General features: G+C 41.8%; 2 protein-coding genes across 5 annotated transcripts in view; both read right to left on the bottom strand.

Annotated features, from left to right (window-relative positions):
• Window positions 1-1707, bottom strand: part of MTF1 (metal regulatory transcription factor 1) — a 50208-nt gene extending 48501 nt beyond the window's left edge. For 2 of the 3 annotated variants that reach the window (XM_004467107.4, XM_012528461.3), the window contains exon 1: window positions 1614-1702. The gene's annotated coding sequence lies outside the window, so the exon portion shown is untranslated. Of the gene's footprint in view, window positions 1-1613 lie in introns of all 3 variants that reach the window. The other variant, XM_004467108.4, reaches the window with a different exon arrangement.
• A 1057-nt stretch (window positions 1708-2764) lies between these two features.
• The window catches only part of INPP5B (inositol polyphosphate-5-phosphatase B), a 50426-nt gene continuing 25472 nt past the window's right edge, over window positions 2765-27718 (bottom strand). For both annotated transcript variants that reach the window (XM_058303851.2, XM_058303852.2), the window contains 17 exons: window positions 25950-26046; window positions 22447-22614; window positions 21094-21195; window positions 20216-20330; window positions 19760-19876; window positions 18944-19131; window positions 17350-17461; window positions 15626-15735; window positions 13917-14052; window positions 12438-12548; window positions 10597-10759; window positions 9016-9251; window positions 7616-7729; window positions 6137-6221; window positions 5644-5771; window positions 4123-4234; window positions 2765-3982 (listed from right to left, as the gene is read on the bottom strand). In XM_058303851.2, coding sequence (XP_058159834.1) covers window positions 3867-3982; window positions 4123-4234; window positions 5644-5771; window positions 6137-6221; window positions 7616-7729; window positions 9016-9251; window positions 10597-10759; window positions 12438-12548; window positions 13917-14052; window positions 15626-15735; window positions 17350-17461; window positions 18944-19131; window positions 19760-19876; window positions 20216-20330; window positions 21094-21195; window positions 22447-22614; window positions 25950-26046 — 2210 coding nt within the window. In that variant the 3' untranslated portion in view covers window positions 2765-3866. The remainder of the gene's footprint in view (window positions 3983-4122; window positions 4235-5643; window positions 5772-6136; window positions 6222-7615; window positions 7730-9015; window positions 9252-10596; window positions 10760-12437; window positions 12549-13916; window positions 14053-15625; window positions 15736-17349; window positions 17462-18943; window positions 19132-19759; window positions 19877-20215; window positions 20331-21093; window positions 21196-22446; window positions 22615-25949; window positions 26047-27718) is intronic.

Raw genomic sequence — 27718 nt, 5'->3', positions numbered from 1 at the left:
GTCAGAGTTAGAGCCATACCACAGGACCCAGGGGCCTCCTCAGCAGCCATGGGGCCCACCTACCCTCTCATTTAAAAGAGCAGGCGAATGCATATGAAAATTTGTCTTCTGTGGGAATAATTCTTTTTTTTTTTTTTTAACTTTGAAACTTTCAAGTCATTTTTAAGGAAAAGCAATGCCTTTTTTAAAAAACTGAAGTAGTAAGCAGCAAATCAGTTCATAAAACCATCTGAATGTGCCTTACTGCCAAAGAATTTGAAAACTGGTCAAAATACCTGAAGTGAATAAAAGAGCAAAGAGAACAACGGCTGCTTCAAGGCTGAGCTGCTGTAAATCTTAAAGTAAGAAAACCCCACTCAAATAGCCCCTAAACCAGACTATAAACTGGTGCAGTCAATGACAGAAGGAGTGAAGCTTTGAAGCCAGAATGACTACCTATAAATCCTAGATTTGCTCCTAACTACTTGGGTAACTTTTCTGTGCCTCAGATTTCTTACATGTAAGGTGATATTCATTATTCCTGTTCTCTCAAAGTTGTTATGAGGAATAAAAGAGATAGTGTATGTAAAGCTCAGTGTGACAAACAGTAGAGGAGCAAGTGTGAATTTCTTCCCTCCTTCCCAAAACAGATGTTTCAGTTTCTGGGTGGAGAGGCTGCTTCCTCATCAGGCATATCTAATGACGATCACTCCACTTTATTCTCTCCTAAAATAATCTGGTGTCAACTAGAAGCTAATGCTTGAATAGTGGGGTCTCTGCAGTGAGGGAATGAGGAGTCTTACTAATTTTTGTTTCTACAGCTCATAGCATAAGTACACTGACATTTAGCTAAATGAATGAAAGACCTGCAGATATACTGTCTTAGGCAAAACACCAAAGTAGAAGCTTTCCTGTTGTGGAATAGTGATTCTTCCTTCACCTGCAAACACTTACGTTCTACAAATGCCGTAAGGTAGACAGAAGAGAGATTTTAAAGTTAACCAGAACGTCACTTTTAGTGTTCCGACTGACTTTCCACTTTATCTTTCTTTTCTGCTTTGGGTTTGAAATTGAGCCTTTGCATAGTAGGCAGACTAGACAGGGAGGTAGTTAACAGTGACAGGCCACGGGATCGGATCCAGGAGGAACTGGCCCTACCCCTTGCTCTAGCTTATGCAACCCCGTGGATGCACATCTCCTTACATCTTAGAGCAGGGATAAGAACACCGAGGGCCCCACTGGGTTGTCCCGGCACCATCGGTGACAACGCGAAAACCAACTGTCCGGAACAAACAGACCAGGAGGTTCGAGGGTGGCAAAAGAGGAGTACGAAGGGAGAACCCTTGAGGAGGCTGGGAAAAGGGATCAGTCTGGGAAAGCTTCAGCTCAGCGCTACACGGAAAAACCCCAGACGGCCTGGGGGGCTCCAAGCCCGGCGAGGAGGGGCAGGGTCCGGGTCTCCATGGAAACAGGGGCGGGGGGCTGGATACCCATTTCCATGGAAACGGAGAAGGGGTGGGGTCCCTATGGTGACTGAACTGGGGTCTCTATCGGGGAATGCTCCAGAAGGGAGCCTAAGTCCCCCGCCCCCCGCAAAGCCCTAAACCCAGGCCAAGTGTAGTTTCTCCTTTTACCTCCGCGGCTCCCGGCAACGGCAGCAGCAGCAGCTTCTCCCCTCCCCAGCGGCACCATGATTGCCCCCACCTTCCCCTAGCGTCACTTCCGCTTCCGCTTTCCGGAGGAAGGAGGGGAAAGCGGCTCCACCTCTCCCTCGCGCTTCTGGTTGGCTTAGGCTGTCAGGAGGCTGAGTTCGAGCCTCCAATTGGCGAGCGGGAGGGGCGGGGGAGTCCACGAGGATGTGGCTAGGGCCGTGAGTTCGACTTGCTCCGGCGGCCGCAGACGCCGGAGAAGGGAGATGGACCTACAGTCACTGCTCCGAAGGCGCCTCCAGCAGGCTTGCGCTGGTCACCCTCGCCCCGGCAGGTGCAGCTGAAACGTAAGGACTAGCTAGCCATCAGAATCCCGGTTGGGACTGGCCAGGGAAGAGCCTGGAAAGCTGTGGCATTCCTGGATTTCTCACTCTACGGCCCCGCCTCCTCCTCATCACCCGTTAAAATTAATATAGGCAGGACCACCCTGGCTGGCCAGAGACTCAGTGGGGGAAATTAAGAAAGGAAGACTGGACCCATGAGGCAGAAATAGGAGTATTCCAGACCCAGCCAGAGGGAGCGCCACCATCTTTTCCTGCCATCACTCTTTTCTCCTCACACTCCTGCCCAGGCCTCCGGACCCAACCTTTTACCCCTGCAGAGTCGTTGCCCTCAACGGGACTCAACCTCACCCATACCTACAGATCACTCCCTGTCTTTAACTGTTCACATTGCCATCCTACTGGCCGGTTTTTAAAACCACGTTTTCTGCTGCTATGGAGTGTGGCGTTCCAAGGGCCCAAAAAGCGATCTTGCCAGTGCCTTCATTACAGTCCTGTCATTTTAAGCCAAACCGAATGTCTGGTACACCCAGCTGTTATATCTTCCAAGCAGCCACGTCTCGTTTTTCCCACAGTCTTCCTCTCTAGAACAGTGTGTGACAACCAAGGGTTGAGGAATTCAAGCCATGCCTGTAACATCTCTAACTTGAAAATGTGAATAGAGTCTGTTACCCGCCATAATGCCAGGTAAATGTCTCTTTGGCCCCTGACCAGCTGTCCCAACGTTTAAGCCGTAAAAGTCCAGCAGTGGAGAGCTGCCATCTCTTAAAGAGATAAAAAAACATACACAACAGCCACTGTTAAAAATACGTTTATCATCAAAATATTACACATATGAGGGAATGCATTACATACAGTTTGGAAGGGTTGCTGGCCCAGAAAATCCCATTTATTTCACCAGAAAAATAATTTCTTCAGTGTTTTCATTTTGACACTGTTACGGAAAGAGGATGTGGCTCAAGCAATTGAGCTCCTGCCTACCACATAGGAGGTCCTGGGTTCAGTTCCCAGTGCCTCCTGAACAAAACAGCAAGCTGGCACGACAGGATGGTGCGGCAAGATGACGCAACAAGGAGACACAAAGAGGAAAGAAACTGAGAAACAACAAAGCAAGGACATGAGATGGCTCAAGTGACTGAGTGCCTCTCTCCCACATGGGAGGTCCCAGGTTCAGTTCCTGGTGCCTTCTAAAGAGAAGACAAGCAGACACAGAGCACACAGCCAATGGACCGAGAGCAGATAGCAGGTACAAACAAAGGGGGGTGGGGAATAAATAAATAAAAACCAAAAGAGAACAAAAAAAAAAAACCCCAATATGGTACGTTTGATGGATATAGAGTATTTGTAGACACTGTTGCCCTTAGAGGCTGAATGGCCAGCCTCAGAGTTACTGAGCCACATCTGAGTAGGTGGGGGATAGGGTCTGCATATACACTGAGTACTGGAAGGATCTAGGGTGGCTGTGGTCTGTTTATCCAGCAGCTTCCACCTGCATTCTTGCTGTCCAACTCAGTCTCCTTTCAGGACTCCAAAAAATTTTTAAGTGATATCTGATCATGAGGAGTTCAGCCCAGGCCACAGGGGAGGCACTGACTATGCCCTGGAGGCAGGTTGAAAGAGCCTAAGAAATAAAGTTATTTTTAAAATTTCAAAATTAAAAAAAGGCATATAAATCTATCTGTGTTAAATAACTAAAGTTGAACATCAAATGTCAGTTTTACTGTGATGGGTTTTTCCCCATGTGTCCACAACTTAACAGCACTGAGTGTGTTAAGTTGGGGTCTGGGCTCAGAAAACAGGCAGCTACCATTTTTGCTTCCAACGGGAATCACACCTCCTAAGGCATCCCTTGAGCTGAAACAGGTGGGGCTGGTGAGTAGGGAAGGAGATAGGAGTCTCAGGGTGAATTGCAGAGGAACTGGTGAATAAATTCTTGAGCCTTCTTCTTTTCTGCCATTTCAAGCTTTTGGTGACCAGCTGGGTTTCGAAGCAGCAAGCTGCCAAATATGCTAGCTACATGGGGAAAAAAAACAACACAGAAAACAAATGATTAAGCAGTAGATTTGGTGGACTTGGGACCCTCCTCAACTACCTTTCTCATAATGAGTATCTCAGTTTTTGGAGATGTTGCCCACAGACACCTAATTGCTTACCTAGAACATTCTCATCCAAATGATTTTTTGCTGAATTTTTCAGCAATTCTTGCAAAAACGCCATCAAGTAGTTGAAGACATTTTTGTGGAATGTGGGGAGAGTGGAAATGACCTGAAAAAGGGAGAAGTGGGATTCGTCTCCTCATTTTATTCAATCATTTGTCAAGTTCCTACTATGTTCCAGGAAATAAATGCATGCGCCAAGTGCATGAGTAAGATCATTTACCACTTGGCACAAGTACCTAAAGAAAGGCATAGATTGAGCACTAAATATGAATTTAGAGGTTGAACTTCTGTGTGCTTTCAAATTACTTCAGGAAATAAAAGATAATTTAGTTGGGTCTTGAATATAAGACAAGATTAGACTTGCAGAGGTAGGAATTAGGGTACTTAAGACAGAGGAAAGTATTTATAAAAGGCAAGAGAAGGGAAACGGACTTTGGCCCAGTGGTTAGGGCGTCCGTCTACCACATGGGAGGTCCGCGGTTCAAACCCCGGGCCTCCTTGACCCGTGTGGAGCCGGCCATGCGCAGTGCTGATGCGCGCAAGGAGTGCCGTGCCACGCAAGGGTGTCCCCCGCGTGGGGGAGCCCCACGCGCAAGGAGTGCGCCCGTGAGGAAAGCCGCCCAGCGTGAAAAGAAAGAGAGCCTGCCCAGGAATGGCGCCGCCCACACTTCCCGTGCCGCTGACGACAACAGAAGCGGACAAAGAAACAAGACGCAGCAAATAGACACCAAGAACAGACAACCAGGGGAGGGGGGGAAATTAAATAAATAAATCTTTAAAAAAAAAAAAAAAAAGGCAAGAGAAGGAAAACAGACAAGTAGAACACATTGTGAAAAGTCAATTTTGGCAAAAGCTCAACAGTTTTAACATGCACTAAACCCAGGAGGGTTGATCAGGCTAGAGTTCAATGAATACCCCAGTTATGTGCATATCAGAATCAGCTGGGGACCTTGTAAATTTCTGGACCTCATTTATAGATTCTGATTCATTGGATTTGGGGTGAGGCTCAGAAGCCTGGATTATTGACAAATTTCCTAGATTAATCTGCTATGGCCTGTTACATATGTGAACCACTAGGCTTTGGATATTTGTTTTTAAAATTCACTGGCAATGGAGAACCATGCGTGAAAGAATGAGAGCTTTAGGAAACATAATCTGAAGGCAGTGTGCAAAACAAATTAGCAGAGAAAGAGCATGAAGGCAGGCCCTGGAACCAAGGTAAATGGAATGAGAATGGAGGCGAGAGGGTGGGTGATAGATCAACGGGACTTGGCATGTGAGGGAGAGGGCAGAATCAGAAATGATTCAGATTTCAGGGATTGAGTCACTGGAATTAAGGGTGATACCATTAAAAGAAAAAAGGGACATGAGAGGAAGAACAGGTTTGGGAAGGAATGATGCGGAGTTGAGTTTCTAAGATGCTATGTTTGAGGGACTATGTCTACTTTGTTTTCTCAGGCCCCATGAGACCCGGGGCTAGCAATGTGTACACTGATGCTTAATGCATTCCTTCACCTGTTTACTTGCTGTGTAGTTGCCAGAACACTCCAAACAGCTATAGTAAGCACTGTAACAAATGACAGGCTCTGGCAGGCTCTCCAGGAAAAGCAACAAGGCCTCGGCTACGGAATGATTGCTAGCAGCTTTTGCCCCACGGTTAAGGAACAGTTGATGCTGCTGCCTATGGTTAGGAAAAGGTCCAGGCGCAAGCACATGCCAAAATGCTGCCCACCCAGCAGTCTCTCTGTTCAGAGTTAGGATGCCAGCCTGACATCTCAAAGGGCCTAAACTGTTTGTCAGATCAATCAGGCCTTCCTGAGTTCCTGCTATATAGGTTGCTTAAAATTGTAAAGTCTTCTCTATGCAAACTTTTAAGAAAAATATAATCACTGGGGACACAGCAGTTTTGAGCCTTGAAACAGACTTCTTTCCTTTTTCTCACCTCACTTTCTTTCTCTCTCTCACACACACACATACACACACACACAGCTTAACGTCTGAAGGATACAGAGGGTATCGATCATTCCAGTATCCAAACAGTCCCTAATACGCTCAAATTCCAATCTCAGGCCTGGCTGCTGAAACAGATCTTCCTGTAAAAGGAAAGAAAATCACAAAACAATTATTTTCTCAGAAAATCAGCAATGATTTTCAGACCTAGAAATACAATCACCAGCCATGGTGCAAAAAGGGTAGTGTGAGGAGGTCCTTAAATCACCCTGGTAGACAATGTGATCTAGGCTAATATGGCTAATTCACCTTGCAGGCCTTCCCAGGCATGTTTCCCCAAAAGGACTTGCGGGTGACAAGGCATCTATTATAAAACTGTGGGTAGGGCATATGGTACACATGATAAGAAAATCTGATATAAGGGAAAACTTAAAAAGTAGCCCATTTCCTGAAGTACTATGGAGCAATAAACCAGAAAAAGAAAAACTGAAGATAATAGATGATTTATAAGCTAAAATGCACCCTAGTGCTTTATGCAGAAAAGATATGGCAATAAAGGTATTTCCATTAGTCCTAGGATACTTTATATTCATTTGTTTTATAAAATGACTCAAAGTCATATAACTGTGATAATAATAACTATATTTTATGTATTGCTCAAAAGTTACACTTTAATAATATATGTACAGTTTAAAAGCTACAGAAAAAGTAGAATAGCATAGTGCTTAAGAATATGAATTCTAGAATCAGACTCTCAGTTCAAATCCCAACTCTGCCCATTTGGAATGCTTTGGAATGCTGACCAAGTTATTTAACCTCTCTTTGCATCTGAGTTATTGTGAGAGCTAAATGAAGCAATGCCCTAAAACTTAGAATAGTGCTTGATAGATGTAACATTCAATAAATGTGAGCAGCAGAGCTGGTGTCGCTCAGTGGTTGAGTACCTGCTTCGCATGTATGAGGTCCCAGGTTCAATCCCCAGGACCACTTTAAAAAAAAAAAAAATTGAAAATAGAATATCATAAGAATGAATGTTTCTCTCAAGTGTTAGAGCTGTGAATTATAACTTGAATATGACCCCAGGAAGTTTGCCCAAGTCACATAAGAAATCCTGACTGATGGCCTGGGGCTCTCCATCTGATTCCCTACCTATGGTTGGCTTGTCAACAAGTTAGCCCCACCTATTTCCAGAAGCTGGTGAGAGTTCCTACAAAGATAGCAAGCATCCAGATGGCTTTCTAGCTAGGGGACCCCAGAGGACAGAGGAGAGAACATGCCGTGCTGGGAAGGCCATTCTGTGCTAGTTACTTCCCTTGGGGGTAATCCAGTGCTGACTATAACAATAGGGCCTCAAAGGGTTATTTATAATACACAGACATAAACCTCTGTATCCCTCATTCACTCTCTGGAGGAAGAACAGTTCTCCACAGGTTCCCTAGGGTAAAAGCTTTTTAAATCTAAAGTTCTTGGGGCTGATGATGAGCTTTCTCAAGGCAACCTGGCCTTGATCAGGTCTGACTGCTTAACCACCACCTACCTGCTGGATAGCATTTCGGTACAGGTAATCAACCATCATCCAGAGCTCTTTGGGGATTTCCATGGGTTTTTCCAACTGGCTTCCATCATCCTCAGCCTGCACTGGCATCAGAGTCTGAAAAGAAAAATTTTGACAAGGGCCACCAATGGAATTTTTGCCAGGCTAGCTTAGAAGAATGCATGATAATGGGACAGCCAACCCTTTGAAAAAGAGAAGCATCTCAGTGCCCCTAATTAAACATTCCACAGGCAAAAATGAAATCAGGTGGCAAAATCAAGGGAGAAAAGGTGATTTTTGAAAATTGGGAGAGGGTTATGTAAAGCAGGTTCAAGGAATCAGATAAAATATGTACCATCTTCTTGGAAAGGAAAAAAAAAATCATGCCTATATCATTTCACTGTTAGAACCAGAGAGATGGTGTGGTCTGGTGAGAGAAGAACACAGGCTTGGGAGGCCAAAAACCTGAGTTGAACATTCATGTCTACTGTCAACTCACCATGTGACCTGTGACAAATCACTCTCCTTGTTTGGGCCTCTGTTTTCATCTATATATAATAAGGAGGATAAAGTTCAAGAGTCCATAAATGAAAAAATGCATTGGGAAAAAAAAGAATACATATTACCATGAATCTTCTCCAAACTAGTCCCCTTTTACTTAAATTATCTCCATAGAAGCCTTTTTAGATTTTAGCAAATTTAGGTTAGGATGATAAATTACCAAGTGATATTGATTAAAAAAAAAAAAGGAATAATGTCATGGGCAAGGGAAACTTCATTATTTTAGTATTCAAGGCTGAATTTCTCTAAAAATACTAAGTGTGAAAGACTGAAAAACATGGCCACAAGGTTTTTCAGCTTTTCCATCAAAAAGTGGAGTCTGTTCCCTCACTCCTGGGATCTGGGCAGCTTTGTAACTTGCTCTGACCAGTTAAATGTAGCAGAAATGGTACTGAGTTTTGGAGTTTACGCTGTAAGAGGCCTTATGGCTTCTGCCCTTGCACTCTTGGAATGCTCTTGCAACCACTTATGGAAGCCTATTAAATGATGAGAGACCACGTGGATAGAGAAGCCCAGCAAAAAGCCAATATCAAGGCATGTGAGCGAGGCCATCTTGAAATCTGTCCCCCTTCACAGCTGCCGCCTGATTGCACCCACACAAATGCACCTTGCTGACTCTAGCAGAATAATCACATTGGAAACCCACAGAAACCAGAAATAAATTACTGTTTTAAGCCACTAAAATTTCGGAGGGATTTGTTACACAGCAACAAATAACTGATATACTACAAGCTCTAGGAAGGTTGAGGAAGTGGCTCTGGGAAGGTCAGTACAGGAATATCTTCCTTGAGTGGTTTGGCTACTACACAGTTCTATATGTTTCCTTGTGGCATGTAACTCACCAGATTTCTAATTGTTTTGGGTGATAGGTCCAAAATTGGCTCCTTCATGTAGCACAGTGTATGAATAGGAGACCCAAAACAACTGGGTAGGTAGTTTCCAGATACAGATAAAAAGTAATCCTTTCCCCTGTCCAAGTGCAAAACCAGAATGTCCTCAATTTTGTCTTCACCAGTGTTGAGTTTTGTGGCTGTGGTCTTATTTACAAATACCTCCAATTCAATTTTAATGTCAGAATCTGAATAAAAATATAAAAAGTAATGTTGGTTGGGAAGAGGTCAAGAGTAAAGGGGGAAAGATAGGAAGGAGGAGGGTATGGCATAAGGCATAAGGGAAAGGAAATAAAAGGTATCAACTGGCAAGTAGCTATACGCTCAGCACTCAGGAGACACATGAACAAGGAGTTTATGATCCAATTTGGAATACAAAAACAATAAACAAAAACATTTGAAAAGACGAATGCTATACAATTCAATTCAAGTATGAAGGAGCACAGAGAAGCAGATTTGGCCCAACAGATAGGGCGTCCACCAACCACATGGGAGGTCCAAGGTTCAAACCCCGGGCCTCAGGACCCGTGTGATGAGTTGGCCCATGCGCAGTGCTGATATGTGCAAGGAGTGCCATGCCACATAGGGGTGTCCCCGTGTAGGGGAGCCCCACACGCAAGAAGCGCACCCCAGGAGAGCCGCCCAGCGTGAAAAAAGTGCAGCCTGCCCAGGGTGGTGCCACACACTCGAAGAGCTGACACAGCCAAGATGGTGCAACAAAAAGAGACACAGATTCCCGCAGAAGAACACACACCGAATGGACACGGAGAGCAGACAACTGGGGGGCGGAGGGGGAGAGAAATAAATAAATAAATCTTTAAAAAAAAAGTATGAAGGAGCACGGTTCAAGCTAGAAAGAATACAATAAGAAAGTATGACTCGGAGCAGATGTGGCTCCAGCAGTTGGGTGCCCGCCTCCCATATGGCAGAGTCCAGGTTTGGTCCCCAGTGCTGCCTAAAGAAAAAACAAACTGACAACAGGCAAAAACAATGAGAGGGGTGGGGAAAAAGCATGAATCAAATAAGATCGAGATATCTTATTCAGTAGGAAATATAATATCATTATCAGCCAATGAATTGTCCACAAAACATGCTTAATCCCCCTGCCACATGGCACAATGCTGAGTGAAAAGGAAATGGAGGGGAAAGACTCAGATGGTACACTCCAGAGTCAGATACAACTTCTGGATCACCATCCTATTATCTTCCTCTATAAGAGTAGATAATTGGGAATTGATCACAGTGAGACAGTGAAAATGGTTCCCTTAATAGCAGGACCTGACTTATAACAATCTTGTGTTTTCTCTTCCTCTGAAATTATGGAACATAGAAACCACTACAGAGAATCCTTTTGAAATGAACTCATAATCATGTTCACTATTATTTATGGATGGCTGCATCCATAGGGCTTTAAAAAAATGTTTCAAGTGGAGAACAAAACCCAAGCCAAAAGCTTAGTTTAGAAAAATGAGTAAAGGCAGGGTAGGTCACTCCCCAAACCAGCAACCAGGAATTGGGGAACAGGGGCCTTACCTGGCAGGAGGAACCCTCTGCTGGGTTTGGCATTTAGCCATTGCTTACAGTAGGATTCTTCATCAGGCTTGTTGATGAATTCAAACTGACAGGGTACTTGTCCATTATGAATTATAAAGGATTCTACTTGCAACTGCATGTACTTCACATTCTGAAAACAGAACTGAGAACAAGCCCGAGACCAGTCAGAACTAGTATCTTCTCCTCAGCAACTTGCCTAGCCACCTTAACTGGGTTACCCTTGCCCTGAAATGAAAATGAAGGACCATCTCTTTCAAATAATGTTTCTGCTTTGTGAAGTGTTTACTTGCAAGGCCACAGCTACCAGTTGTCTGTGTTTAACCCAGAAACCCCCATACTCAAAAAACTCAAGTTGTTTTTGTAAATAAATTTCCTGAAGAAGTCAAAGTTTAAATCTTCTGTGACCAAAGACCATTTCTAAAACACCCTTCACAAATTCTACCTCCAAACATGGAAGGTCAGTCACCCTTCCAAGGAGCTTGTCATCTAGGGTATTAAAAATGCCCTCAATGACGGAGAGGAGACTGCTAAAGGGTAAGGGTTTTTCTTTTCGGAGTAATGAAAATGCTCTAATCTTGATTGCAGTGATGAATGCACAATTCGACGATAATATCAAAAGCCACTGAACATGAACTTTAGATGGATTGTATGGTGTATGAATATGTCTCAGTAAAATGGCTTAAAAAAAAAAATTAAAAAAAGCCCTCACCATAAACCTCCAATTGATTTGACTGTTTGGCTTCGTCAACTCTATGCTGTGGCTCTAACATGAAAAACCTTTAGCCCTAACTTGACCTTCCCCACTGCCCATGACTTTTCTACCTTGCCTTCTCTCCTATCAACTCATGCTTACCCAAGAAATTCAGATACAATTTAATCTCAGTCAAAGCAAATCACCACCAGGAAGACAAATCCATTGTAAAAATATGTACCAGTTACTCTAAAATCAAACAAGATGGGATCGAAGCCCCCTATTAATTAGAGGTAGAGTGGGCATCACCATCCCAGAATCCTCAGGATTGGGGAATAAAATATGGACTAGAGTGGACTTACTGGTATTCTACTATAGATTTATTGTAATTCTAGCAATGGAAGAAATTATATCACTGATGTGGAGACAGAGACCACTAGAGTTGCTGAAGGCAGGAAGAGGGAAAAAGAGGTGGAATATGGGGGCATTTTCGGGACTTGGAATTGTCCTGAATGACATTGCAAAGACAGATACAGGACATTATATATCCTGCCATAACCTACAGAATGAAGTGGGACAGAGTGTAAACTGCAATGTAAACTATAATCGATGCTGTGTGGCAATGCTACACAGCAATTAATGTGTTAATTAATTGCAATGAATGAACCACACTAATGAAAGAAGTTGTTAATGTGGGAAAAGTGGGAGGTGTGGGGAGTGGGGCATATGGGAATCCCCTATATTTTTAATGTAACTTTTTATGTAATCTATGTATCTTTTAAAAATAAATAAAAAATATATTTTTAAAAAATCAAGCAAGACACCTATGACAAGATCACCTATGATATTATTTATGCATGGAAGGCCCATGTGTGGATGAAAGATATGAGCTACAAAATTAGAGACTGCTGGTTTAGAAGATCAAGAGAAGAACACACCTAAACAACAAACCCTCTCTTCTCACCAAGTATCATCAGTATCATTTTACCTAGAAACAGCCTATGAAGAAAGATTGGAACCCATTGTCTAATAGGTGTTTCCTGGGATTTGGGGTCCTAGCAGCTCAGGGAGATTTAAGTTCTATTAATACAAGAATTTGATGTCAATATTCTTAACAGGTCCTTCCTACCTCTCTCTTGGAGAGAGACACAGAAGGAATGTTGGCATTTTCCATCTTATCCAAGGAGCGAACAATCTCCTCCAGAGTCCTCCGGTAAAGCTCTTGATTTATGACCCTCACCTGGAAGGGAAACATCATAGGCTGAGTGCTTTGATTTCTGCCCATTTCCACTTTCTCAGTATAAAGGGCATTCACAGCATTAGGAAATAGGAGTTGATAGCAACCCAGTAACCCACAGAAAGTGAGGGTTAAAAGATTTAATTAATTAACAAAGAACCCAATTAACAATATAATTAGTAGGTCCCCTGGAAGCAAAGCTTGTGGTAAAGTCAACTGCTTCCAGACCAGCAGAAAAAAGATAAGAGAGTGGAAACTTGGTTGGCAGTTCCTCCACGTCACAGATCCAGAACTGAAAGATGCTCAGAAACTATCTCTTTTGCTTGCTGCTGCTAACCATCCCACAGTGAAAAATGTTTCTTGGGGCTTGATTTAAAGCAGTGTTTTCCATGCTTTTATAACCCAAACTCTATTTAGCCAAGAATATTTTGTCAAATTTTTCCTTCTGTATTTTGAATTATATATTTTTTTCATTTTCCAATAATAAAACTTTCATTATGATATTCATTAGGCTTTTTTCTAAATATCCATACCCTCAATGATTCTGATACATCCCTAATCACACCCTTGAAAACTGGCAATATAAACACAGAAGTCATTGAAGATGAAATTCAAATAGATAATGAACAAATGAAAAAATGTGCAACCTCACTAGTAATCTGAGAAATGTTATTAAAATAATGAAAAACAATTTTTGTTGCTCATCAGGTTGGCAAAAATTTAAAAGACTGATAAAATCCAATATTGTCAATAATGTGGGAAAATAAGCTCATGCATGGTTGGTAGATGTGTAAAACAATAAAAACTACTTGGGTGGATAATTTAGCAGAATCTAATAAATTTTAAATACATTCCTCTTTGAATCACTAATTTCCCCTCCAGGAATTTCATTCTACAGAAAGACTCACATTGGAAACAACTTAAGTAATCATTGATACATACATTAGGGCTTATCACACTATGGAATAGTTTGAAGCCTTTAAAAATAATGAGGAGGCTCTACCTTAACTGACATGGAAATTTCTCCTATAGCATAGTCATAATTTTTTTTCATGGTCATCATTTGATCTCTATTACCAAAAAGGAAAAACATCCTCTATCTTGTAAACAGAAACTGAAATACTCATGTATAAATACATAAAAAGATCTGAAAAGATTCAGTCCAAAAATCAAAGGGGACTGTGCATGTAGAGAGAAATATATAATACCAGTATACCAATAGTGAATTGCTTTTATAATGTTAAAGTAATTTTTAAAAGGAGGTTCCTCATACCCAAGAGGGGAGGAGGAGACCAAGAGACAAACATGGTCTTGGTTGTGAGAACCAATTCCCCAGAGAAGGAGTACAACAGGCACCGGCTGCCCACCTACCCCAATGTCAAACTCTGAGCTGACAGGCTTGTGGTCACTGGTCTTCAGGGCCATGTGGCTCTGGTAACTCAGCTGAGTGATGTTCTTCCCTTTCCAGAGGACCCGATCACACCAGGCAGGAGCACGACATTTCTCACTGAAATGCAAAGTCCACACTGGGCGACCTCAGAGACACAGCAGCACCCACTGCCTGGCTAAGGCCCTGGCTCAGGGAAATAGCAGGGAAGAGCCTCCAAGTCCATGCAGCTAATGATGTGATCAAGCAGGAATGATTCAGATCCACCAAAGGGTAACAGTATCCTGTGGGTATCTTCCCAAAACAACTAGAAAAGCTCAGCACGAAAACACCATTCAGACGGATTCTCTACTCCTTACTCTATGGGGATCAGGAGAGAGTCAAAATGGCAACCTGAGAGTTAGCACTGTTCTTAAAATACAATGGTGAAAAACAGACTGGGTTCGAATTCTGCATCTACCACTTGCCTGCATGGAAGCTTTAATTTTTCTAGGCCTTAGTTCCCCTATCTATAAAATAAGGAAAAGAAATCATACTTACCTCATAGGGTTGCCAAGAGGCTTAAATTCAAGTAAATTGTATAGAATAGTGTGTGGCACACAGTAAACACTAATGAAAAATATATAACTACTATGTAATCACCAAGCATGAGCTAACTTAATTGGAATCGTCTCATCACCCTAAGCATAACTGAAAAGTGAATCAGGGGAAGTGGACTTGGCCCAGTGGTTAGGGCGTCCGTCTACCACATGGGAGGTCCACGGTTCAAACCCCGGGCCTCCTTGACCCGTGTGGAGCTGGCCCACGTGCAGTGCTGATGCACATAAGGAGTGCCGTGCCATGCAGGGGTGTCCCCGCGTAGGGGAGCCCCACATGCAAGGAGTGTGCCCCATAAGGAGAACCGCCCAGCACGAAAGAAAGTTTAGCCTGCCCAGGAATGGCGCCGCACACACGGAAAGCTGACACAACAAGATGACGCAACAAAAAGAAACACAGATTCCCATGCCACTGACAACAACAGAAGTGGACAAAGAAGAACATGCAGCAAATAGGAGGGAGGGGAGAGAAATTAAAAAAAAAAAAAAAGTGAATCAGTATCCAGAATTATTATGGGACAAAGGCTAATGCAGTTAAATTAGATGGGGGCAAAAAACTAAGGTAAAGAAAGTATGTAGGGGGGAAGAGGATTTGGCTCAACAGATAGAGCATCCACCTACCACATAGGAGGTCCAGGGTTCAAACCCAGGGCCTCCTGATCCATGTGGTGAGCTGGCCCACGCACAGTGCTGATACATGCAAGGAGTGCCCTGCCACACCAGTGTCCCCCACGCAGGGGAACTCCACGTGCAAGGAATGTGCCCTGTAAGGAGAGCCACCCCACACAAAAAAAGTGAGCCTGTCCAGGAGAGGTACTGTGCACATGGAGAGCTGATGCAACAAGATGATGCAGTAAAAAAGAGACACAGATTCCCGGTGCCACTGACAAGAATGCAAGCAAACACAGAAGAACACACAGCAAATGGACACAGAGAGCAGACAACTGGGGGCGGGGGAATTTTTTTTTTTAATCTTAAAAAAAAAAAAAGTACGTAGGAACTAAAACACGTCTTCTTCTATGTAGACCCATAACAAGTGTCTCCCAGAGCTTCAGGGTTTCCATTTGCTCAGCCCCCTAAAGCAACCTCTGACCTACCTGGTATCCCAGTCGTCAGAGCCAGTATCATACTTATACGTAGGCTGGAACGTGAGCTCGCCCTCTGTGAAACCTTCAAAGACTGCCTTTGCAGCCACCTGAGTTTTCAGCTATACAAAAAGATGGAAGAAAATTAAATCTCAGAATAAAAGGTCAAACCTTGAACTAGCCGAGAAAAGGAAATCAATCTGGAATTTGAACTCTAACTCAAAGGGAGGGACCCCAAGAGAAAGGTATATTGTAAGATCTTGAATTCACTAATTCCTAGAAAGAGGAGCAAGCTGGCATCCCTTCACCTATACAGTTTTTAGGGATCTTTCATGAGTGTGTACCCACATCCCAGGAGGAGTGAATACCATCTTCCTGAGATGTGTCTAGAAAGGATTAGATACCCCTGGACATAGAGTTTTTCCCTTCCAGGTATTGAACACTTCACCTGGGTAGGCACAGCAGCTCCAAATATACAGAGAGATAGAAAAACTGTGTTGTCGAATTAGTTATGAGACCTGGGGGAAAAGCTCTGTGCCTCAGTTTTGCCATCTATAAATTTTAGATATATAATAGAATCTACCTCATAGGATTGCTAGAAAGATTAGCTGTCAACTTAGAACAATCCCCAACACATAAGAATAACTAGTATCCTTCCTATTGCACTAATGCCAGGAGCTCCTTCCAAATCACATTCTCAGCAGGAGATAAAAATCATAGGTGCTGCTGCCTCTTCCCTGGAGCACCAAGCTAGACACTGGTTGGACTGGTGAAGAACTTTCAGCTCTAACACTGGAGACAGGGTCAGTTACTCAGGGGACACCACTGGCCAAATTCCCAAAATAAGATTTCCTAAAAAACCATTAAAGAAAAAATATGAAATCTTTAAAATCCAGAAAGCAAAATTACCACATAAAATGGATACTGTTACTTCAGGAAAGACCAGAAAAGAAGGCAAGAGAAGACAAGTATCAAACCACAAAGGAAATTAGAATGCGTCAGTCTAAAACACAAAGCAGACTAGATTAAAGCTGAAATGTGGATTAAAAAGAATACAAGTAACACCAAGGGAAAAAAAATGCAGAGAAAAATGAGTCAATAAAGAGAAGACTATTCCATGTAGACAGACATAACAAAGTTGGAATTTTTTTCTTTAGTTGATCTACACTGGGCAAAAAATGGGTAGTAGAAAGACTTAACCTACTGAACAACTCTGAATAGTTTTGCAATCTATTGAGAGTAGACTGAAGAAAGTCAGAAAGAAACAGATTTTCCTTGTATTGTAAAATGGCTAATGCTCTGAGAAAGAACTGCTAAGCCAAACAAAGGTAGAGAAGAGCAGATTACAGAGCTGTTTCCTACAGGAGGCAAAGAAGCTATTCAGGAAGAGCTGTCATTCATACTGGTCAAAAAAATTATTCAATTATACTAAACATACCAAGTGCCTTCTTTCTGAAAAGCTTGATGCCCTTTTAGCCCCAACTTTAGACTACTTGAGAGAGAGCACAAGCTCTTGCTCCCAAAGATAACAAAGTACCTCAAGGCAAGAGCCAAGGGAGAGACAACTATGAAAGAGGGAAATGCAATTGAAACAAAGAAATGACTGGACCACATCAGCTCCTCAGGGAAACCTCCCACACCAAGAAGAGGAGGCCTGGGATCTGGGAAGCCAAGTTTCCCTGTGCCCACACAGAGAGGCGCTGCTGCCTGACAAGGACACAGGTTGCCATCTGTACCTGGTCATATGCATACAGGGTTTGAAAGGCCTTCTCTTCGATGAGCTTTTTCACTTTTTCCACATCCAGCTCTTCTATCCTGTAGTTGAGGTCCCCCAGCCACAGGATCACACTGTGAGGACAGAGCACAGAGGTAACAGGGTTTAGGAGGGACTTTACCCCGTCCTATCCAGGGTGCTTCTGAGAGAAGGGCCCTGAGGCTCAGCCTCTTGGGAGCTGGATGGGGAAGTGATCCAGCTGTTCAGTACTTTTCTTCTCTGGTCATCCCATTTTTTACCATGTCTAACATGCTGCTTACTTAATTATCTTGGTCCAAGTTCATTAAAAACAGCTTTGATTCTCCTTGACTAATTTATTCTTACCTGGTTGAAAAGATAGTCTAATAAGATATAAAAGCAACATGATAATTTACCTCATTCTTGGGGAGAGGCAAAAAGGACCTGGGAGTCATGTGTAAACACCCAGGAGCCCAAAACCAGATGATGCCACATTGCCTCTGCCTCCAGGCACAATCTAAGTCACAGCTTAACCTTTACAGCGGAGTCTGTATTTAAGCACCACCATATTATCGGCTAGTTCTTTTTGTACTTCTGTGCAGAATGTGACAGGTATTTTATCACACCTACTGCTTTGGGAAAAAGTTAACTGAATGCTCCCAAATGACATCGCATACCCCATAAGAGCCAATATGCTCCATCTGGAGCCAGCAACCATATCATTAGAGGATCTGCACAGCGTACATATACCCCAAAGTAAATGCATCTACAAGCTAAAAGCAGACAAACTGACACTCAAGCTGCAACCACACAAACTAGGATGCTGCAGGTTCACCAGAAAGGAAGAGCTCAACTGTATGACATACTCTCTCCTAGGTTCCCTAGAGAATGCAAGCCATCCTTTCAGCTTCCAGAACACAAATGAGTTTCTGCTCAAGACATTTCCACCATGGCAGGATGAGAGGTTTCACTCTGATTATTCCCTGGCAGACACCATGGCCTCAATGGCTTCTTCGTCTTTATGAAAGAAGTGGTACAAACTTCAAGTGTTACTGTAAAGTCTGAAATTCTAATATGCTTCGTTTGCATTTAGACAAAAAGGAAGTTTTAGAGATAAACAAAATAAAGAGAAAAGACAAAAATTAGCACAAGATGCTCCAAGTAGCTGCAACTCCAGCTTTGTAAAACTGAATCAAAAGAAAAAAAGACTGTGAGTGAAGGCAGACAAATGCAATCCCTCTCTCAATTAGACATGCTTTGGGGAAGAACAGACAAAATCCTAAAACATACTTCTAAAAAGCAGGTTTGAGGAGCTCAGTCTTTACATGCTTTCCTCATCGTATTAGATCAAGATGGACCCATATTAAAATAAAAATTATACATTTTCTGGGCACAGATGATGTTTGAGAAAGATTCTAGAGGTATGCCAGATGGTAAAGCAGTTCTGAGAGATATAATCCACATGTAACTGAGAGCTGGCAGATACTGCCACTCCCGCAGTGGAAAGCCACCCTCACACATGTCCCAGACAAAATACTAAGCCTGCAACTCTGCACATCAGACACGCTGAACTCCATGAGGGAGAAGCCCAGACTCACTCATGCTTGTTGATGGTGAGAGGGGGTAGGCTTGGATCAACCTGACAAAACTGCATTCGAGAACAAATGTCTTTATAGTCCTGGTTCCTTCTCTCATATTCTTCTGTGTGGGCTGCCAAGTGGGAATTCACAATGCAGATGCTGGTACTGTGGAACAGGAACCTGATCGCCACTCCACCTTTGTTACCCTATGAAAAGAACCCAAAAGAGAGTCAGCTTACAACTAAATTGCATCAGTCATTTAAATCCACACATTTTCAAAATGTTTTTCTCTTCATTAGTCTTCACAATAATCCTGGGAAGTAAGTAAAACAGTATTACCTAAATTTTACAGTGGGAAAGCTGGGTCCAGAATCTAGCTCTCTCAGCCCAGTGTTCTTTTCACTAAATCACAGGCAAACCATATGCTCTCCCTCCTCCACATGAAGCTAAGCTTTTGCAGCAGAACCTGAAAAGCAGGACTTTATTTGCCTCAAGAGGAAGAGGAAATTGCAGACCTACTTGTAACATTCTCTCTTTTCTTTATGAGCCAACATAGTTTCTGCAACATACTTCATGGATTAAATGGAAGGATCAGCTGGAGACCCTAGTGTGAAATGAACACGAGGATGTATGCTGGCTAGGCAAATCAGCTGGCAATTCACTAAAACATGATTTATAGTCACTCATTCAAGTGCTGCTTGAGGATTTAATTTCTTTTGCAATACCAGTACCCCCAAAATTGGAATACATGCAGCTCCTGCACCGTGAGAAGCTGGGTCAAAACTTCAGGGATCAAGGCCCTCAGAGTGCCAAACATACCAACCAAGAACTCACCATCCTCCCCATGATTCCTGTCCCCACAGTCTCAGCTTCCACTTCGGAGATGTACTCTGCATGTTCTTGCTTAACATATAACAGCAACATAATCCCAACTAGTCGGATGAGTTTCACCTGGAAAAACAGAGCCAAAAATTCAAGTCATGGCATTAAATAGAAGTGAAAAACAGGAATAATAAATATCCCAAAGGAAAAGTGGTCTCGCAGCTGGCCAAGCTATTGATGTATCACTTTCTCTACATTAGGATGCACGATAATCACCTATTTGATGTACTGCGCGTGCTATGTGAAAACCAAGAAAAGCCTACAATGGTGCCAAGACCTTGCATCTTCCCTAACCAGAAGAATAACTAGGACTGGCTTACCATAACGGTAACAAAAAAAGAGAAAAATTATCTTAGAATTTCCTTATACAGTAACCTAAAACAAAGAGGGCCCTAATTCCTTTCTTACCTTTGCATATTTGGCATCTGGATGAAGACTCTCTGACACAGCTTTAAACCACTCTTCCTCCTTTGGGGTATCATGGAAAAAAAAGGCCTCCTTACTCAGATCAAGTTCCTGGAAGCTGGTAGGAGGAGTAACCAGTTAGCAGAGAAAGGTAATATGCAAGATGACAGTCTCAGATTGGTTTAAGAGCATAAATCTTAGCTTTATAGCTAATCTGCAATACCCACAGGAGGGAAAAAATAAACACTTGTTGCCAAGGAATTTACCAGGTATTTTCATGAACATCAGTTTATTTCATCTTTGAAACTAGTATCTCCATTTTACATCAGAGATCACTAGCCTCAGAGCCTGAGAGATGTTCACATAGGCACCATGTGGCAAACTGTGATCCCTACCTAGGCCTAAATAAGTTCCAAATTCTAAGCCCCTCCCACTAGACCATATGTGCTTCTTTTGAAACCCCCACCCCCTGCAAAAGTGCCTAGTACAGTGGTGAGCAAATTTTAAATGTGAAGAAAAAAAAAAAAAAGGCTGCCTGACTGATGGGGCATTTTAACTTCTGGAAGTTAACCTTCCTTTCCTGGCAAAGATAATTTTACTTGTGACCAAAAATATGTTGAATGTCTAAGTAATGAAATTCAGTTCAAGATGTACTGATTTTGACACACTAAAAATTAAATATTAGCATTTAAATGTCAAGCACAGCCCTTTAATAGTGCTAGGAATTTGTTCACCCTGAGAAAGAACATCAAACAGGGAAGCAGTTGTTATTGATCACATACTCATTTTTCAATTTCCTTCACTGCTATGAAGATGCAGTTAAATATTCATATCCCCATCCCTTTGACCACAGCTATACATTGTTGCGAAGAAACACTCACCCTACAGAGTACACATCTGGAGCCTGGATACCATGGCTTAGCCACGGCCGGAGGCATTCTTTTGGGGACTGTCCATTCACGTTGTATGTTCCCACAAAGAACCTGTCACCAAGGAGAATCAATCAGTGACTAGGGAGGAGTATGGAGATGACAGAGAAAAGCACTGTATGCAGAGTTTGCCTAGGTTCAGTCTCTCTGGCATGGAATTTTTAGACCTAAGAATATACTGTACCCTTTAGTACAAAGTTGAATAGAAGTGGCCAGGGAAGACATCTTTCTCTGTCTGCTTATAGTAATGATAAAAATACAGTCTTTAAGCAGTGAATGATGGTAACTCTCAGATTTTCTATTACCTCATTTGAAGATTATTTTTGTATTAAAAGGATATCCGATTTTACAGGTAATTTTCCATGTCTACTGAGGTGACAATATGATTTTACATTTTATTCTATTGATTTAATATATTATATTAAATGATTGACACATGTCAAATCAAACTTGCATCCCAGGAATAAATGTTTTTTTTATGGCAAAAAAAAAAAAAAAAGAATATCCTCTCTAGTGTAGACCAAAGACTGGGGCACCAAGGGATGGCTTATAGTCTGCCATGATATTTGTACCTTTTGTGATAACAACTTGAAATGTTATGGACATACTCTGAACATTCCCACTTCCCTTTAATAGCCATTATGCAGGCATAATCCCCAAAATAATTCTTGACCCTGTATACGCTATTTAGCCTGTTTTTTGTTTTTGATTTTTTTGTTCTCTATGTAATCAACATTGTTGGGTTGTGTTTTTTTTTTGTTTTGTTTTGTTTTTTTTAATGTGCCGGGGCTGGGGATTAAGAAGCAATCCCAGTATTCAAAAGGTTATTTTGCACTATAATTCACTGTCTATATGCCTAGAAATAGTGTTACCTTGTCTTATAGTCCAATACAATGGCTTAAAAAGATCTAGCAGCATCTTGGGACCTTTATTCATTTAACTTTTAGTACACCTGTCCAATAAAGTAATCAAAACATCAGGATATTGAGCCCTCTTCTGTACCTACATATCTCTCCAAATATTTCTATAACTATTTGCAAGTTGTGCCACTCCCACTATACTGCATCTACTGCATCTTCATGGCTAGAAGAGGATCAGGATAAATGCTTGCTAACAAAGAATGAAAGGAATCACTCAGAAAATGATGAGAGAGATTCTATAGAATGATTTGCTTCCAAATCTAGAGTTTGGGACAAAGTAAGTGTCAAAGAGAAAATTAAAAATTTTAAAAAAATAACAAAGAAAAATAAGTCTCAAACAGGTGAAAGATCATTTTGATTTGAAAGCATGCTAAGACTTAGCTACCTGAAGTTCTGGATGTAGGAGTAATCCTCTTCTTTCTGGATTAGGTATGATTTCACAATTGTATCTCGCAGCCCAAACTTTTGCATTGACAAAATATGAGCCTTGTCTGATACCATGATAGTGGAGGAGCGAACCATTTCAGTAATTTCAGACTTGGATTTACTCTGTCTATTAAAAACAAAAACGTATCATATTTTGATGAGTCAATGACAAAATACATGAATATAAAGCTAAAAGTCTCCACTCACAAGCATCTGAGTCACAGAAGTCTAAAGAGGCCAAAGTAAATTTTATTTACCAAAACAATATTATTTCTATACAGAATTAAGTGAATTTATATGTTGTTGATTGTGAGGTATAATCTTTCTGGAGAGTTTCCTGAAAATAGATTCACAGAATCTCACACCAGAAAGGGATCTTGAACGTCATCTAATCTAATCCCTTCATTTTTCAAATGAGAGCAATGAGACCCATTTTTAATGATTCACCCAACTGGATGGTGGCAGAGTCTGGGTTAAATTTCAGATGTGACAGTGCTCTTTCTGGACCTTAATGCTCATATAACAAAACTTAACTTGATACTTTGACCTCTTCAAATCTTTTACACAGGAATAATCCAAAATAAAGAGAAAGGTAGGGAAACGAATGTGGCTCAAGCGACTGGGCTCCTGTCTACCATATAGGAGGTCCAGGGATGATTCCTGGGGCCTCCTGATGAAAGGCAAGCTGGCCCGCATGGCAACCTGGCCCAAGCGGATTGCTGGCCCGTGTGGAATGCTGGCCCATGCTGGAGTGCTGGCCCATGCAAGAGAGCTAGCCTGCACAGAGAGGTGGCACAGCAAGATGACGCAACAAAAAGAGACACAGAGGAGAGACAAAAGGAGCGCAGCAGACCAGGGAGCTGAAGAGGCGCAAGAGATTGAGTGCCTCTGGCCCATTCCATAAGGTCCCAGAATTGGTTCCCGGTGCCACCTAAAGAGAAGACAAGCAGACACAGAAGAATACACAGAGAGCAGACATCAAGCACAAAACAATGAGGGGAGAGATAAATAAATGTTTTTAAAAAAAGGCAATTTTCATAAAGGTATTTATAATCAGACTACAAATTACTCAAATGTCAACACTAAAAGTTATACAAAATTTGACATATTTATCTAATAGAATCCTATATAATTACTCAAGAAATTTTTGTTGAAAATGACAATGAATTAAGATAAATTGAGCGCTTAAAACACTTTCTCACTCATTAAAAGCCACCTAAGTGTTGGATATTACTATCATTATATACATACTAATTAAGGCCATGTAAAAATGTACTCTGTATGCTAGGAATGCTCAAAACTGAATTGAGAATGATGGTTCTAGCTACATTTAAAGCAGGGTTCTTAACCTTTTTTTGTTCCATGAACCCCTTTGCCTTCTTATAATGTAGTGGCAGATAGTTTTATGACACTGGACATTGGCAAATCTTTAAATTAAATTTTAGGATTATTCAAAATTGCATTTTATGACATTCCCATAATTTCAATACCTGATAACATAACATGGTTTAACATCTGTTCAAACAGTCATTTTCAGCAACATTTAGAAATTTGAGTTTTCCCACGGAGTCATAAAACCATCTCTGCCACCCTTACCAACCTTTATGCATGCAGAACATGCTATATCAAAATAAAAATCATACTAAGTCCACACTATACTGTGTATTATTTAATAAGTACGTCACACCCTCGCCAACACTCCCCACAAGAATGTTTTTTGAATTTTCAGTTCAAGCTCACAGACCCCTCAAGGGGTCCGTGGACCCGTGGTTAATAACCCCTGATTTAAAGGTAAGGGATTGTTCAATGCTGTTTAAGTGCATAATTAAAACAATGACACAAATAAGAAAGTGAAGCTTTTATTTGAACAGATGATTCTGGCTGTGACCAGTAGGGAGGACAGGAGTACAGACTAAATGTAACAGCACTTCAGATAAAAAAGGCAATGCTTAAATGGTAGTTTCCATTTGGGTTGATGGAACAGTTTCGGTATGGATGGTGGGGATGACGGCACAGCATTGTGAACATAATTAACACCACCAAATATGTATTTTGACATGAGTAAAGGGAAATTCTGGGTTGTATATATGTTACTAGAACAAAAGTTTAAAACAAACATAGGACTGTTCAACACAAAAAGTGAACTCTATTGCAAACAATGGACTATAATTAACAGTACAATTATAAAAATGTGCTTTCACAAATTGTAACAGAAAACTCATGCAAGGTGTTACTAATTGGAGGAAATATTAGAAGTCTGTATTTTATGCATGATTTTTCTGTAAGCCTATAACTTCTCTAATAATTTTTTAAGTGTAAATTTTAAAATGAAAAAAAAAAAGGAAGTTATTTCAGAGTTAGTATGGCAATTTGAGATTATTTTATGAATCCCAAATAAGAGAAAGACTATATTTGCAAACTATTCCTCTGGGTGTGTTACTCTTTTATTTCAGACTCTTTGATTTTCAGCCCCATTCCCCCGTTGTCTGCTCTCTGTGTCCATTCACTGTGTGTTCTTCTGTGTCTGCTTGTATTCTCTCATTAGGTGGCTCCAAGAACTGATCCTGGGACGTTCTGGAGTGGGAGAGAGGTGATTACTCTCTTACACCACCTCAGGTCCCTGTTCTGCTATATCTTCTTATTTTCTCTCCCCTGTGTCTCCTGTTGCATCGTTTTGCTGCATCAGCTCTCCATGTTGGCTGGCACTCCTGCGTGAGGTGGCATTCTCCCGTGGGCCGGCACTCCATGTGGGCCAGCTCGCCACGTGGGCCAGCTCGCCCTCACCAGGAAGCCCTAGGCATTGAACCCTGGACCTCCCATGTGGTAGATGGGAGCCCAACTGGTTGAGCCACATCTGTTTCCCACTCTTTGATTGCATTAAATTCTGTTGAGGGGCCTTTGATTAGATTCCTGATAAGATTGCTTTAGGGCATTTTTTTTGCTTGCTTTAGGGATTTTGATTGGACTACATCAGTGAGGCATGACCCAGACTGAGTCCCCACCCCCTTGCTGGGTCTAATATAAATGGACTCATGAACAGATACAGAAAAAAGGGAACTGCCATGTTTGATTCTGCCATGTGAAAGACAAGACTCCGGTTTTGCCCACAGCTGAGGTGCAAGGAAAGAATGTCTAAGAGACAAGCTCTATGTCTGGTTGCTCAGAGCTGAGCTCCAAGAGAGGTAGATTTTGGAGAGGAAGGCAGAGACTGCTGCAGAGATTGGCAGCCTCTTGCTTCTCCACATGGCAACACGCTGAGCTCAAGATAATCCATGTAACAGTACTAAGCACGGTGCCTGGCATATACAGCCAGTGTTCAATACATGTCAGATATTATTAAGACATTTCTTTGGCCAGTTACCCTGTGATAACTTACAGCATGTGCAGTAATTTAGACTTCAGTTCTATAATGAGGATAATCTCAATCCTAAAAGGTACAAAATGAAGGGAGAGTTGTATTACCTTGTAAACAAGTTTTCTGATTTATCTTGACTCCAGGAACTTTGGTCTGAAAGCAGACCTTTCCCATCTGGCCTCAAACTGTCAAAGCTAGAACCACCTAAGAGAAGAGGGAAAGAAATTAAAATAGATATATATACACTTTAAAATTATAGTCTAGGAATTATTGGTAGTCCAAATATTGCTCAAAAGCATAGGAAAAGCCTATGCCAGTGTCTGGGTGAAGCTCCCAGAACATGAAAAGGGGGGGGAAGGTAGTTTATCAGATATCTTCATTGCTGGAAAAAACTATTCTGGCTAGTCTTACTCCCTTTTCTTGGAGTCAGGACGTATTATAGAAAGAAAAAAACTATGAAATTTGAAAACCTAAATTCTATCACCTGCTCTATTATTAACTGACCTTTTGACTGAGCAAAAAACCTCTTTTAATCCCATTAACTTGGCCTGGCCTGTCTCCCTCCTAGGTTTACTGTAGGAAAAAGTGAGTTGACATGTGAGTAAGCACTTTGAAAGCCATAAAACATAAAAGATCACAATCTTATTACCACCTACTGCCAATGAGACTTCAACACCAAAGAGGAAAAAGGCAAGGGTCAAAGAACTAAAATTGGAAAGGGTCTAAGTGCTCTAGGGAATGAGAAACTTTTGTTCCAACAAATTCCCTTGAAAATCAAAACGCCTGAAGGCTCCCAACAAAGAAATATTTTGGGAAAGTTTTTAAACCAAGATAAACTTGAAAATTAATCTTCAATAGCTTCTTGGCTCCTTAAAAGCCAAATCTCTAGTCAACAGGGAACAGCAGGAAAAGGCCACAGAGAGTTGCTCCAATATACAAGTCACAGGCAGGATCAGTGGAGGCATCAAACACCACTAAGAATTTTGTGCTGAAGAATATTGCTAAACATGGATTTTTCAAACACTCAGTCACATGAAACAGAAAATAGTAAACAAGTAAACTTTGAAGTTGATAAAAGAAAATCATCTGAAACATGACAATTATTGCATTTCCATGTTTCAGTCAGTGGAGCAGGTATAGCTCAATGGCTGAGTGCGTACTTCCCATGTACGAGGTCCCAGGATCAATCCCCAGTACCTCCTAAAAAAAAAAAAAAAAAGTCAATGGCTCCAGTCAATCACCAATTTTACTTCCTAAATGCCTCTCAGATCAATATATTCCTATCCCCAGTGTCTCTGTAGTTGTCCAGGTTACCAATACCTTCCTTGAATGACTGCAAAAGCCTCAACTAGTCTCCCTTTCTCAACCCACTCCACTCTCAATCCAATCTCTACACTGGCAAGAGGATCATTTGAAACAGTAAATCCGGAAGCAGACTTGGCCCAATGGTTAGGGCGTCCGTCTACCAAATGGGAGGTCTGCGGTTCAAACCCCAGGCCTCCTTGACCCGTGTGGAGCTGGCCCACGTGCAGCGCTGATGCGCACAAGGAATGCCCTGCCATGCAGGGGTGTCCCTGTGTAGGGGAGCCCCACGCACAAGGAGTACGCCCCATAAGGAGAGCTGCCCAGCGCGAAAGAAAGTTCAGCCTGCCCAGGAATGGTGCCGCATACATGGAGAACTGACACAGCAAGATGATGCAACAAAGAGGCACAGATTCCAGTGCCAGTGACAACAACAAAAAGTGGACAAAGAACATGCAGCAAATGGACACAGAGAACAGACAACTGAAGGGGAAAAAGGGGAGGGAAATAAATAAAATAAATCTTTAAAAAAAAAAAAACAGTAAATTCCGTTATATCACTTAAAACCTTTTAA

This window comes from Dasypus novemcinctus, chromosome 9 (genome assembly GCF_030445035.2).
Source record: "Dasypus novemcinctus isolate mDasNov1 chromosome 9, mDasNov1.1.hap2, whole genome shotgun sequence".
NCBI lineage: Eukaryota > Metazoa > Chordata > Mammalia > Cingulata > Dasypodidae > Dasypus > Dasypus novemcinctus.
This window is presented reverse-complemented; position numbering and strand designations above follow the sequence as displayed.